General features: G+C 35.5%; 1 protein-coding gene across 3 annotated transcripts in view; it reads right to left on the bottom strand.

Annotated features, from left to right (window-relative positions):
- Positions 1-15,679, bottom strand: part of VTA1 (vesicle trafficking 1) — a 41,930-nt gene that overhangs the window by 13,599 nt on the left and 12,652 nt on the right. For all 3 annotated transcript variants that reach the window (XM_052784536.1, XM_052784537.1, XM_052784538.1), the window contains exons 2-5: positions 14,000-14,094; positions 10,662-10,789; positions 9,932-10,007; positions 5,077-5,188 (exon numbers count right to left, since the gene is read on the bottom strand). In XM_052784536.1, coding sequence (XP_052640496.1) covers positions 5,077-5,188; positions 9,932-10,007; positions 10,662-10,789; positions 14,000-14,094 — 411 coding nt within the window. The remainder of the gene's footprint in view (positions 1-5,076; positions 5,189-9,931; positions 10,008-10,661; positions 10,790-13,999; positions 14,095-15,679) is intronic.

Genomic DNA, 15,679 nt, shown 5'->3' with positions numbered 1-15,679 from the left:
TCCTCTTTAGCTTGAGATGTTGCTAAAAGATGCACAATGTAAGGAACTATTGGAACACTGCTTTTCTATAATATATAAATGTATTTTTTTTTTCCTACAACATTGAGAAATGGACTCAAAAATCCATCAACTTTTCATACACTGTTCTTTCTACTAGTTAGGACTATGAAGGTTTCCTGGAATTCTGTAATATAAATGTAGAATACATATCATATATTGCAATGAAAGTGGTGACATTTAATGTATTTTAGTATGGCCATACCATAATCATTTAGGAACTTTTTCATATTTGAAATTATACTTTTAATTTTTTTCCATTAGTATAAAATCTTGTTGGGTGACCTAGGGTTACTGCCAAGGGACCTTTATGTGTACTCTCAGACTTGTATTTCAACTGCATTAATAAATTACGCATGTCATTTTAAGGTTTCCATGGTGGCATCCTGACAAAAGCATCCATAAATCCAACAGCAGAACTGCATAAAGCATGCCTATGTTACTGTAAAAACATCTCCAAGAGTTACAGTATGGTTTTCAAGAATCACAAAGAAAATAACACTTTGGAAAGAAATGGTAATTTGTCAAGTTACAGAGACCTAGTTTCACTCTGTTTAAACAGACTTTTTCCACTTGCAAGGGGAAGAAGAAAATGAGCAAGCAGAAAGGAATGGGGAAGGTCCAGTCGTACATTCAAACAATGCTGCTTTTCTTCTTATGATGCACAAAGCAAGAATTCACACTTTTTTAAACTGATTCTTCTAATAAAAATAATTTGCATAAAATTTTTGTCTTGGTTGTATAAAGCATTATGGGCACCTACTCTACAGAGTTAATATCCAAAAATAAACTTCAAGAAGTATTTTTCATTTAATTGCTCAGAAAATAAGAGTGTGAGAAATTCTCTTACTACATGAAACACAATTCAACAAAGATATTGCCAAATTATAGATATGGCAGGCTCCCCATCAATAAGGTTGTTAAAATTTTGGCTCACTCAGCATTTGCGTCCCTTTTAAGTTGCATGTACACATAACTTGGTAATGAAAGCAACAATCTTCATCAATTCACACTACTGCTTGTAATGACCTGTCATGAATAGTAGGAATTTGAATAAAGTCTGAATTCTACTTTCCCTCCTACAACAGTTTCTTTTGCAGCCTTGAGCAAGTCAGTTACTTTTGCCTCCACATTAACAAGAAGAAAGAGCCTATTTATTGCTGCTGAGGAACAATTATTGTTCCTACACAAGCTGCATACACAGATTTTTAGCAAAAGCTCTGCAATCTTTGCTTAGAAATTCTATTTTTGCAATTGTTTAGAATTCGTAATTCATTTCACATAATCAGGTGAGCTTTGTAAACATTACCACGCTATGAGCCAGACCACTAAAGAGCACAATATTTAATTGGGCTATTCATTACATTCACTATAACAAAAGTTTTTTTCCCACATATTGTCTTCTCCATTAAATTATCAAACTGGTGTAATTTGACTTAGAAAGATGTGGTGATGTTTGCAGCTGGAATTGCATCATAAGTCTCTCTCGCTACAGCTGCACCGCCATTTAAGAAAACTGCCTTGAAAAAGACTGTATGTTGAAGAAGAAATTAGTTTGCTAATGCTTCACTTCAAATATAGCTGTGCCTAGATTGGAGCATATTTTAGTGGGCAAGATAGCCATTCCAGTGTTTAAGTCTGTAGAGCATCTTTAGGTAAGGAAAACATAACAACAAGAATACACTAGTAACTTGGAAATCAAATTGTATCCAACTCATTATTTGTTCAAAAATATTTGAATTTAGTTACATTGTAGTGTTTCTAGAGTGTTAATACCCAAACAGTATTTTATCCAGGAAAACTGCAAAGAAATTATAATTGGCACCCAGGCTTTTAGACACTTTTGTTTACTTTTAACAAAATAAAGGCTAGCAATAAGCAGAGATAGACGTCTGGTACACGCTCTCATCGTGATGATGTACTTTATAATTTTTTACCTTTTTTTTTTTTCCCCAATGTAATGGTGGCCAGGACATATAAATGGTAAGAGATTACACAGTGAAGAGCCACCTTTCAGACTTTTTTGGCTAAATTTGAACCTCAGAAGCACTCTTATCTGGCCCTCTCCCCTTTCCACCCATTGACTCTCTTTTCCATATATAACTGAATCATTTTTTCCAGAATCATAAGAAGGCTGAAGGATCCCTGCAGGTTACCTGGTCCAATTCCTCACTCACAGCAGCACTAACACAGATCATGCTGCTCTGGCCACAGAATGACTGAGGTTGGAAGGGACCTCTTGAGATTATCTAGTCCAACCCCCCGTTCAAGCTGGGTCAGCTAGAGCCAGTTGCCCAGGACTGTGTCCAGTCAGGTTTTGAATATTTCCAAGGATGGAGATTCCATAACCTCTCTTGGACTCCCTTTTCAATATCTGACCACAATCATGATGAAAATTATTTTCCTAATAATTAATTCATATTTTCCTGGTTGCGACCTGTGTCCATCACCTGTTGTCCCATCACTATGCATGTCCAAGAAGAGTCTGGCTTAGATCTTCTCTACACTATCCCATTAGGTATGGTTTAAGACAGTCCTTAGACCCACTTAACTTCACCTTATATGCCATGTTCTCCAGTTCACATTTGGAAGACAACAGAAAATCCTCATACTTCGATATACTACTTTCTAACAAAGGTGGGCTTGGAAGGAGTAAGAATGCCTGTCTTCTACTTCCTCATACTTTGCTCACTGTCTGATAAAGGTGGCAAGCTAGACAGTTTTTATTCATACTATTTTGTCACTTTTTATCTTCTGCTACACATTTGTCTTCTGCTAAAGAATCAGCTAGTGGCTGCCAAGTGGAATAGGATGCTACACCTTACTGGAAGGACCACCAGTTTAATCTTTCTATAAATAGTAGGTCATGCCCATCCTCCTCTTTCTTCACAGATAAACAGGAAAGAAGCTTCAAAATATGAGATTGTATGATGAAAAGATTGAGAACCAGAAGAGAAACCAGTTTTCTAATGTTTTGACATGTTTAAAATAAAACCAATGTGCAGAGAATTACAAGCCTATTCATAACATATTTGAAATTACAGGTTCAGACTTCAAAATTCACTGAAGACCTAGTTACAGACCCCAAACATGAATGAATGGAAACAAATACTTGTGCGTGTATGTGTCTGTGTGTGTACGCATGTGTAAATATATGGATCATATTGTATTAATACACATGTGTAGCCACTTCTACAAGGTGGCTCTACAAGTTAGATACAAGCCACACTCTACAAGTTAGATTTCTCTCTTCTGCACTGTAGATTTGTTTGTTGATCCCTTTTATTAGAAAAATTTGTATTACTAAATTCAAGTGTAAGTTAAGAGATAAATGAGCATCAACTTAAGTGACATTTATTCAAGCCACAAAGTCTTGTATACTAGCTCAGAGGAAAATTTCAAATCATTCAATGTTCTTAGCTGTTTCATTAGGTATGTGAAGAATTATACATAGAGGTTATTGTCATTGTGCAGAATTAGACTGTTTTAATTTGCATAATGAAAATATCCATTCCAAAGTCATCCTATTTCCATAAGAGATTCACATTTAAAATTTGTATTTCAAGCTTCTGCGCTGACTGGGGAAGAAAACGAAGAGATCCCTTATTAATGAAACTGATTGCTATCAAAAGCAACTGGTAAAATGCAAAAATAATTAAACATCCATAAAGCATTAAGTGTAGAAAACCTGCAAACAATGGAAAAGTAAATGGGTGGAAATATTTTGAAAGTTAATTTAACAATTACATACCATTTCTATTTTGATGTATTTCAGAAACAAACCATTTGTGCATATATTTTGCTTTTATCAATAACTGAAAAGCATGATCAGTTTATACACAGAACAGTAATACTATTACCTGTTTCAGCAGTTTAACAAAAAAAGTTTTTTACGTGATTTTATTTGAGTTCACAAAAAACATCTGTGAAGTCTGTGGATCTATACTTTAGAAACAGGGTAACATTTATAAAGTTTAGAAATAACGTGGCAGCTCTGGTTTGATGTTTTGTTATTTTTAGAAAAAATACACATAATGAAATAAGAGAATGGAGCTGACTTTCTTAGAATAGGTTAGGATGTGATCTGCGTGCTCTTGTAAGACAGAGTCTGCTTAGTATGTGTTCTGTTACTTCATGGAGAGGCTAGCTTGTGTCAGGTCACAGTCGTGGTCTCTGTTTTTAAAAAGCTCTAAATGAGAAAGGTTTGGATGCCCCTAACATTTCTTACTGTAAAGCTAGGACTTTTAAATTAGCAACAGAGTTTAGACAGGTCTGAATGCATTAAATAGAAGGCAGTAAAAGTTACAATTTGGGAGGTTTAAAACAACCTGTTTTGATAAACATTCATTTCAGTAAGTGGCTGTCCTTGGAAATCACCACTTTTTATCTAACAGTTAAGGAGGTAACTTCAAGGAATCCTGTACAAGAAAGTCAGGTAGCCAGAAGAACACAGGGAGTAACTAAAAACACGAGGAAAGGGGGGATGAATGAGAAAGCAGCAGGAAATCCAATCTAAAGAGTAGGCCATAAACCTGTTTTGAAAACCACATTATTATACAGGGAGAAAAGGGTTGTCTCATCATCAGGTGTTTGCTTTGAAGTTGAATTTATCTATGACCAATCCCCTTCTGACTCCTATTTAACTTCTAAGAGAGGATAAACTGGCAAAGGGATCATAACTTTACAGATTTAAAAGAAGGACTGTGGGTAGCGTTAAAGAAATGCATGGTTCTGGCCCAAAGGTGACAATGCCTTCTTAGAGAGTAGCTGTATTCAAAATAATCTCCACTACAGAGGAAAGAAAAAAAAAAATTAAATAAGTCAATCAAATAGTAACATCCAATAAAAATAACAGTAGGAGAAGCAGAGAAGAAAAAGCAGAGGGTGGCCCACTGTGAATGGAACATTAAACAGGGAAGCTGTGCTTCCTGTGGGGTGCTCCCTGAAGAACTACGCATACCACCATTTTGGTCTCAGCCCAGCCCTCTGCTCTTTTAAAAAGAAAAGGGGAACACATACCGAAGCTCTCTCCTTCCATTCCAATAGGCCCAGGCTGAGGAGTGTCTCCATTCTTCAAGCAGTTATGAATGTATGCTGCCTTCCACCTGGCGTACTTCCTGTGCTGGGCATTCTGGGGAAGTGAAAAGGCCAGCCATTTTAACCACCCACTTCTGCAAATTAATGCATTCAAAACAGAAATGTAAGCAGGTTTTCCACCCTGAGAAGATATTATAAAACTAAACTGCTTTCTCTGCTATCATTTGACACCCCTTTAAACAACACATGTGAAAATTAATCAGTGTATTAAAAAAAATATATATAAAAAGAACACCTTTAACAGGTTCTCAGCATGAAAGGAAAATGTAGAGATCTTCAATTAGTGCAGCATGTCAGGAAAAGGAAATAAATTACACCAGGACCACCTAGTGTGAAAGGCTGGGCACTGTGTAGTAATTACTGATGTGAAATAATAAAGAAAACTTCCTATCTCCATAAACTTAGATGATTATTTACTTTAGATTTAAATACCTGAAACTTAAAATGCAACTCCTGCTGAACAATAATATATCTTTTCTAATTACATTATTTTAAATTTTAAAAAGGTATTTAAAAGCATGAATACAGAAAGGCTGCTGTAGTTGCAGATTAAGGTGGTATGTGTGGGATATTCTAGGACATAAAATATTTTGATTTAATATCTTCACAACATAGCTAAAAAATCAGATGAAGGACGTTAGCAATACATAAACTACCTGCAGAGCAAGGGGTTATGATACTTGAGTTATTAGAAAAAATGTTAATACTTCTCAAAAAAATGAATTACTATATTGACAGTCAATTGCCAACTCATCTTCTGAAATGGTGTCAATATGAAGCAACAGTAGTGAGAAGCAACTCTGCTGCTTGCCTTTCTGATTCCATTTTCATTTCCACGGTAACAGTTTGAAATTGAAAAAATGTGGTAGTAACTTCAGTATTTAAAGAAAATCAACATGATTTTCACTATTTTCAGTTTCTGGGAAAAAGAAACTGAGGAAAAGCATTTCACCTGGGTTTTCATAAATTCTTCTTTTCACAAAACATGAGTGATTGAAATAAATGTCAGAATCTCAGCTATTCTGAGATTTTCCATTTTATTTTTTAAAATATACTGTTCTTAGGGACAACTTTAGTATGTCAAAACATGAAATGAAGATTGGCCACTTTATATCTCCTGGGACTGTTACAACAGTGTTTTTTTTAATCCAGGAAGAATTCTCAATTGTTATGAGAAATCTTAAACCAATTATGCAAATCAACTATTTTGTCAAAAGTTTAAGAGAAATAACCAGTTCTGACAGTTATGAGGTAATATATTTCAAGGAACAAGGCTGAATATAAACAGAGATGAGAAATGTGGAAGGATGAGTGGAATAATTTGGCCAAGTGAACAATGCTGCTTCAGAGTGTGTTTCACATCAACATCATCACCTGCAAGGTACTGGTGAACTCAGATTTCCACAGTAACAATCACAGGTAAAGTGGTTTGCAAAATGAGGTAGACAGAATAATGTCTTTTAAAAAGTCCTGACTGAAACTGCATCCAAAGTTTTTGTGAACTAATAAAATGAAATTCAAAATTGTACTTCACAAAGTCTATTGCACTGTCGTCTAGAACAGGGTAGAGAGTGACAGTATAATGGCTATCTCCAGGAAGCTCCCTTATTCTTATTTAATACGCTGTTATCCACCAGGATGCTTATGCAGCCCAGGAGAAAGATATGGTTTTCATTTTCACAAATAAAATGTTCTCCAGAAAAAAGCCTATCCTGATGACAGATTTATTAAAATGCATTCACTATACCTTAGAAAGGAAAAGTACAATTGGAAAACAAAGCTTTCTGTTAAATATTTTCTTTTAATAATCATTCCTGGCCAGGTAGTGTTACAGATGAAATTCTTTTATCATTCACAAATACACTAGAAGCCACAAAATGCAGAAATACACATCCAGAGTATGTTACTTTTAGAAAAGAGCATTATGCAAGATCACAATTATTTCTTGATAAAGTGTGAAGAGCTGTTGTATCAGGTGTCCGTGCCCAGGTGCTGGCAACGGGGGGCAGCAGGGGTGTATCTGCGAGGAGAGGCCAGGGCTGCCCTGTGCCAGGCATGGCCAGCTCCAGCAGACCCACAGCAGGACAGAGTTGAGCTTCTCAGCCAGGCTGGTGGTGTCCCTGGGAAAGTGTATTTAAGAATGAGCCCAAAGCCCTCCCACCAAAACGCTGGACGGAGTGAGGAGAAGGACACAAGGTGTTTGATGTGTGTCATTATGCATCCCAACTGCAAAGCTTATCATTCTGGAACTGAGAACCTAAATTTTGTTGCTTTTAGTTTGCTTTGAATACACACTGCTGTCACTTTTCGGAAGGCTGCCCTACTGTATGAACATTACTACTGAGGTAAATGAAAATAACACTACTATCACACAGCTTCTTACTGATCTGACATAAGCTGTCTTGTAAAACATGTCTTCCAGAAAATCCTTTTACCTAGTTCCAATATTGAGATATGGAACATCCACTGTTTCCTGTGACACAATCCATTCATACTACCCAATAATCAACCACCTGCCAATTAAAAATACACATATTATTTACAACACCCATTTTCTGATTTTAGGTGTCAAATATCTGCTTTCTATGCCTTCTGCTGTTGATTTAAAAGCCTTTTAATAGTTGATATTCCATACATATGAAGGCAATTACATACTGAAAAGACACACAGGTGGTCTGAATATCGATGTCATACTATATGACCAGATGTCAGGCTGAACTTACTTCAGGCTAATAAAGCTTCTGCAAAAGTCTAAGACAGTCACATGTCATACTTGTCCCATCACTTCTTCATGTGACACTGGATAAGGAAACTGTTGAAATGAAATGATGCTAGCAAGAAGTGGAAACCTTCTACTGTATTTCTCGTACACTCTTTTAACAACGTCTTCACTGATTAAACGAAATGAGATAATTCTGCTTCTTTCCAATTACAAAGCACTTCTCTCCTTTCAGCATCAACAAAAAAACGCCCCAACCAAACACATTCAGTAGTAAACACACCACTGCTAGCATTCCACATTGACATTTATAACAATGGTTTCCATCCGCAAGAAGGATTGCTTCAGGACCTCTGGGGAGTGACCAAATCCGTGCACTGTCCTGTGCACTGGATTCCTACAGTCTAAGATGATTGTCTTTTCAGCCCAATTCAATGTGCATTCACTCTCTGGCTCTAGCAACCATTATTTGATATCATGAAGGATGTCAGAGTGCATAGCAGCTAGTTTTAAGAGATCACATAAAAGAGTAATCTTACTTGTGCCTCTTGATAGATGAAAATTGTACGTTGGTATAGGCTCAGGCTATGGAAGATGTAGAATCTTGCAAGAACACTTGGCCAAGTGTTCTTCTTGGGCAAGACCTATCTTTAATACCTACACTTACAATCCTGTACGACATAGTATACAAGAAGTGCACCACTATCAAAACCATTCTTTTACCTTCCTTCCAATATTTACAAATGAAAGTAGCCACGGTAACTGCATTTTAAACTAAGCAAACATGCCTGCATGTTAGGCACACTTGTCAGATCAGGGATTTACATACAGAATGTCAAGTCTGTGAATTCCAAGCACAGCATGGAATAGTTTGGGACCAACACAATCACAGGCTTGTGATGGGCCTGCAAAGCAGCAGAACTTTTGGTTTCTAAGGCACTTTACTAGTGTAAGTACGGAAGCCTATAACACTCAAGCATGTGAGAAAAAGAGAGAGACACATTTCAGCACTTAGATGATCAGCACTTGCTGATTCTGTCTCAGACTGCTCAGCATCGTTGCAGTTTCTTATTTATTTTTTCCAGGTATTTCAACCTTCCTTTAACAGGATTTGAAACTTGTCTTCATGAGTCAGTAGCCGCTTTCTCTAATTCTTTTTTTCTTTGCCAGAAGTTATCAACTATACCATTACATTTTAAAATTGAGCTTCTCATTCAGTTAATTTAGCAAGGAAACCTCACTCTTAATTTTCAGAACAAGGAATATTTTATTAAGAGTACCTGCTCCTCTATATCAGAGATTAATTCTTCTGTGGGGCACGAATAACAGAGAGCAGCTGACCACACACCTAATAGAAAAGTTTGTTTTAAAACAGACCAAGAGATTATTCTGGTGTGCCTTAAAAGTAATCATGATCTTGTTCCGCCAATTCTAGAATACTGGTTTGATTAAAAGATTACCTGCCATAAAGAGCACCGTGTTAGTTACTTTAGTAGATAATTTTTTGAATTAAACATGTCATGTTCTAATGGCCAGACAGCAAGCCATTTTTTATGAAGTAAATTCACATTCTTCCAACTTACCGTATCACCTTTAAAAAGTGGGGTTTGCTGCAAAACCAAATATATCTGTTCTAACTAAAACTGTATACAATTCCATCGTAATTACTAGCACTGAAGTTCTGGCTTGAAAGGTGAAAAAAGTGAAGGTGGAAAAAAGACAGGAACCTTGCATCATTTTTCCCTATAATTCCTACTTGCTCGATGTAATGCTATCTGTCTCACAGTAATAATCAGACTTTGAATTTCTAACTAATACTTAAGTCATGAAGCATCTTCTAACAGATAACAGTTGTCTAATATTTCAAATATAATTTATGCAATACTTAGCACAATTCCATATGACTTACTAGCATGTATTTGACTACACAATTAGAACCTATGTTCTTTGAAGTTTATATTCACAAATTATAAAAAGAACTTTACAGAACTAAAACAGTAATTTGCATCTGTGCTAGGAAAAGCAATCAGATAATACACTGATATCCCTAACACTTACCTCTTCAGAGAGCTCCCCAAATACTGTTAGAACATCTATCAGGAGACTTGCAGTATAAAAGGACTTTATCATGTTTCTGTAAAAAAGAAAACATTTCACTAACTTAGTAATGTCAGTCTCTCAGGATCACATTTTAGAAGTTGGCATTTTAGATCATACTGGCTTATTTCAAGCCAATCATCACTACTTTTTTTTCTTTTAATCTGATGTTACAGAATGTACTTCACAGTATTTAAATTTAGCAATATATTGACTAGTGTCTCGACTACTATGCAGGAAGTTTCAGTATTTTTTAAAGCTGGTCATGTGTTCTGCACTTAGTTTCTAGTTTGGAATGTTCAATATTGGACATAGGACATCCTATATTATCTTAGAAAAAGCCATCAACATGCCATAGCAATTGCTGTAAATCAAACCACATAATGTATCATCACAATTATTTTAATATCACTAGACAGTAGAAAGTATAACATGCTTGATGTCAAGCTCAGTATTAGCCTGGGGTTCTAGAAGGCTTGCCAGTAGGTGAGCAACCTCTTAAAGAACACAAGGAGGAGGATACCAGTTAATGTGTGAAGTTAAGAGACATACAAGTAGTAACGAATCAAGTTTTCTGAAAGAGAAATGGATGCATGAAAGCCCAATTCTTGTTTCCAGTCAAATTAAAGAGTTTGGATATTCAAATTTCCTGACCCATATCTTAATTCAGATAACAAAGATTTTCACCTACTTATGAAATTGCCCAGCTCTGTCTTCATTGTCTGCATACAAAAACATTTTCAAAGCATAATTCTCCACATGAGCAGAACCAACAATTTCCTGAGTAATTGCTTCATTATCACCAAATTGCTTTTTCATCTGAAAAAAGTTGAAAAAAAATACATTACCTTATTAGACCTTAGCAATTCTGCAGTCTAATTCGAATACAAGAAGCTGCTGATTTAGACAAAGCCAAGTACAATTTAAAAAAGAAACAACATACACTTTAACTATTTCACAAATCTCCAGCTTCTAACATAACAAACACTAAAAGCAGCACGCTAAAGAGGAAGCACATTCTTTTGGAGGGAGAAATATTATGAATAAGTAGCTCTGAATACCCTCTTCAATCACAAAATACTTAAAAAAAAAAACCCCAAACCAAACTAAAAGTCAAAAATAAACACAACTACAATATTGTGAAGGAATAGCTACAGATATTTTTCCCCTTACTATCTGAAAGACCAAGCACTCTGACACCTGTGCCAGGATTCAACACGGTTCAATTGATAAAGTAATGCATGCTTTATAAAGGTACTTTAGGTCAGCATGATCATGTATCTTCTCTTGTAAAGTTATTTCACTGCAGGTCATTACATCTTTCAAAGTGTCTGAGCCTTACCTTCGCCGGTCTAGTGACCTATGGATTTACTGGAATTTTCAGTTTAAGCAGTATACTGCAATTCAAAGAACTCTTTTCAACGATATTAAAAGTACAAGAATAGTCAGGTTTCCTAATAAAAATCAGTAAAGCAAATAACCCTCTAACAGTTACAACAGGTGGATTTACAGCTTCTGAATAGGCTTACTGTTCACACATAAGGAAATCTCAGGTTATCCTTAGAGAACAAAAACAGGAACACTGCATGATACTAACCTGCAGCCTTTATTTTGCCAAAAGATTTAAAAACAATCTCTGAATGGCAGTTATGTTTCACTGTGCTTGTGGAGAAAATTTAATCACACAGGCTGCATTTCCATATTTTTTAGATTGCTGCCAACTTTTTAATACATAGAATGTTGCCAGAAAAGTTCCTTGATTTCAGTAGTGTAATATAAACTTTCCAAATAGAACCTGAAATTTGAAGACTTTTGTCAAACTCATACTCTACATAGTTTTCAAAAAGTATTTGTTTTACAAAGTGTAATTGTTTTTCTTGTGAGTGTACCACAATTTGTAAGTTGCAAGAATTAATACTGAAATGAAACACTGAAGCTAACTGAGGAAGAAAATGGTTTATATTTGTATTTCACCAACCTATATACGTACCTTACACTCAGAAAATAACTTATTACTATACTTGATCTGATATTCAATGGATATTATTTCAAATGCACAAATGACACTCAGTTACATACAATTCTAAAACTATTAAAGTTAACCAAGTTTTTTACTTGTGAAATCACCCTTCACACAATCTGTGATTCTGCACAGCGGTACTGATGTTTTAAATGATGATTCATAATTTGAACCTAAAATCAAGCAAATTTGGTTTAATTTTACTAAAAACATGTAAATGAAAGTTACCTATTGGAAAAGCACAACACCACAATCATATGTAAAAATGACAGAAACATGCATTTTGGATACAAAATCACTGTGTTTAATTAAATTCATATAATTGGAATATTATGAAGTTTCTTGCAAAGAACACATCTGGTAATTTCCAGATATATCTACACTGTTTTATTCTTTGCTACTATAAAGTTCAGGACTGTTTATAAGCTTCTGTCTTAACCTCTAAAATAATCAACTGTGGCAACACACAGAAAGCTGTGAGAAACATTTAGGGCAGACCTGCAGCACCCCTTTGTGCCCTGCCTGCTGGTTAAGGGCAGACTGAAAATGGCTGCTATTAAATTACTGCAGAGGTCCAACTTGTCAATATACCCAAACTTCCTAGACCCAAATGTGCTGTATTAGACCTGTCTAGAAGTACTCCCTCCATCCTTCCACCACTTGACTACGTAGAAGGAACTTCAATACCTGAGCATCAGTTGTCACTGATCAGCTGTCAATCTTACCAGCAACTGAAAGATGAAACCATGGGGTTTTGCTGCTTTTCTAGTCTTTTCAAATTTGAAACAAAAGGGGTAACTGAACACTGCAGACAGATTAGTTGCTGCAGTACCACAAGGGGTCCAATAAATTTTAAAAATCCTTAGGAAATTAAGAGCAAAATCCTTCAAAGTTTTAATCTCATCTCTCCTGCCACCTCTCTTCCCTTTTGAAGATGAAAACCAGACCCATTAGAGATGTCAAAATTTGATGAAATAACACACCAAGAAGTCACTGTACACTGGATTTTCCATTGCTAAAAATCAGAGATAAAACACAGCAATGGTTCACTTTTCATTTTTTTTCTGAAGAATTGAAGCCTGTTGCACTAGTTTCACATGAACTCTTCAGGCATTGCTATGGCTAGATTTTGGATGGAATCATTAATACTGAACACAAAAAGAACCGCTGCTTCATTTTTCAATGTTACTTTCTGCTTTCAAATGAGCACTTAAACTTTGAAATCTACACACTACTTCCTTCGAGACTACTGAAAATTACAGCACATGAACGTAAACAGCTCCTGGAACTTAAACTGACCATCTGTACAATGACTTGACTTTTCTTTGTTTAACTGTTCTATTTAAGGTTGTTTGCTTTTTAATACTGTCAGGTCCACTCAGAAGAGTGTGGCATAGCTATTTCCTACCCACACAGGTGAGACTGTGCTTACAAAAATTCAAAGTATAAGATCCCCAATCTCTAACAGAGGATACGATCAAAAGTGTCTAGATCTTTCAGAAAATGTTTTAAAAAATCCCTGGGTACAACCGTTTAGGGCAAAAATTTCAAAAGCGCCCAAGGACTAGGCTAGTCAGTCCTAGAGCAGTGAAAATAACTCTCACAGACTTCAAGGAAACAAAAGCAAATCAGTAAAAAAGGTATTCTAGAACTCCTATATTTATTTCATAATGAATTATGATTTCTCATGAGAATACGTATGAATAAAGTATCGTAAAATCATGTTGTCTAAACAAAATCTTATGGCAAATGTCTGCTGTATAAAATTTCAGTTATGTTTGTGCATGCATACATAAACATCCATATAAACACCCACATACACACATAGCTTTATCTCCTTTCAATGTGTCTGCCAATTACATACGACTTAAATTCATACAGTATGCCTGCATACAGAATAGTTGCATCAATGACCAATGACAGAGAAAAGATAGTATTTGCAGAAGCTTAAATAAAAATTAAAGTAACATCATGAATCATTTTAGAGGAGAGCAATAAATTCTACTTACAGCTTCCAACTGATCCATAAGCTTGGATAAAAATTTACGGCATTCTGGGGTTTTACTATCAATCTTCATTCCTGTTTGCATTGCATACAAACGACCTTTAAAGGAGACAAAACACACAAAAAACCCCAGAAGTGATTATCTAAGGCAAAACCCATAAGCAAACAAAGCAATGCCCCCCAAACACATCTGAAAGACAAACTCATCTTGTGGTTTAAGAACGTACTACTGCAGCACTAGCCAGCAATGACAGCGAAATCTAGGTATGTTCAGTCTTGCAGAGATACTAGGAGATATTTTTTGAAGATTCATGCTTTATTTTTCTCAATGAGTATTCCTGCTGATTTCAGATTGATACTTGTATCACTATTATGCAATGTTAAGTACTTTTGTAAAAAACCTCCATCCTTCTTTGCAACTCTCTCAAATAGGAACTTCAAGTAGATTTTTATCCCTAATTATACATGACTAATTTTCATATGACTTACATATATGTACAGAGTGTATGGGTATATCTCAAAAATGGAACTTTATGTAGCAGGAACCAGTTAGCTTTAAAACTCCACTTTAACAAATGGAATTAAGCATCTATTATCTCCATGTATATGCATACATATAGAATCAAAAGACACAAGACACAAACCTGATCTTTAAATCAGACAAGAGACTTTACTGAACCTTCCCTGCAAGTGAAGTTGCCAGTTTTTCATATGATCTTGAAAATGAATGATTAACATCTTCTGATTAAAAAGTATATTTTTACTACCAAAAAATCTATGAATTTTAGATATGGACATGGCAGAACTTTACATGCTTCAGGAAATTGTGGGTAAAAACAAACAGCTATTATTTACTAGGATTAACACACACAGAGAAGGGGAAATGGACAGAAATATTCAGTAAACAAACGCAGAGCATTTTTCACAAAAAAGCCATTCCGCTAACTCTCACTCCTGACCCTCAAGGGAGTCCTACAAAACACTTTCAAATGCAGAGCTTAAGAACTAAAAGCTGTAACTCTACCAAATACCATCATGAGCTAATAATTATGGTATACCCCACACAGGACACAGAGTTCTGCAAGTGATGCTTACTTGCTTCAATCTCTCTCCTTCCAAGCATCTCTTCATATACTAGAGATAGCCTTTTCCCTTCAAATTACCTCAGTAAACACGAATGTAACACAGTTGTTTTCGAACTGCACTTATCCTGATGTTTGCTGCAGAAGAAAGCATTATATGCTCAAAAGCTAGTTTGCCTTTTCCACCTATTATCAGCTGGTCTAATAAAATTAGATCTCTCTACAAAACCTACCTAGGTTCTGCTGGTGAGCATCACAATTTAACTCTTTTTTCTGGATTTTAAAAGTAGTATTTCACATTTCATAAACAATTGATTATTCAAACCAGACAAAGTGTACATTCCTTATTTGGGACTGCAAAGCTGACAAATTTTTCAATGTTAAAGCTGTTGGGTTGCCCAACCATTTAAAGACACCCCAAAATAATAAATAAAATACTTGTGATCTCCAATGCCTCTCTACTCCTACATTTACAATTTATAAAACAACCTAACACCTTCGTATTCAAGTTTTCAGTAAAGAACAACCAAGTAAAAATCTACTCTGAGCAAAACTTCAGGAATGGATAAAGGCTATGAACAACAACTGACCATGACAAACGA

The sequence above is a fragment of the Harpia harpyja genome, chromosome 4 (assembly GCF_026419915.1).
Source record: "Harpia harpyja isolate bHarHar1 chromosome 4, bHarHar1 primary haplotype, whole genome shotgun sequence".
NCBI lineage: Eukaryota > Metazoa > Chordata > Aves > Accipitriformes > Accipitridae > Harpia > Harpia harpyja.
This window is presented reverse-complemented; position numbering and strand designations above follow the sequence as displayed.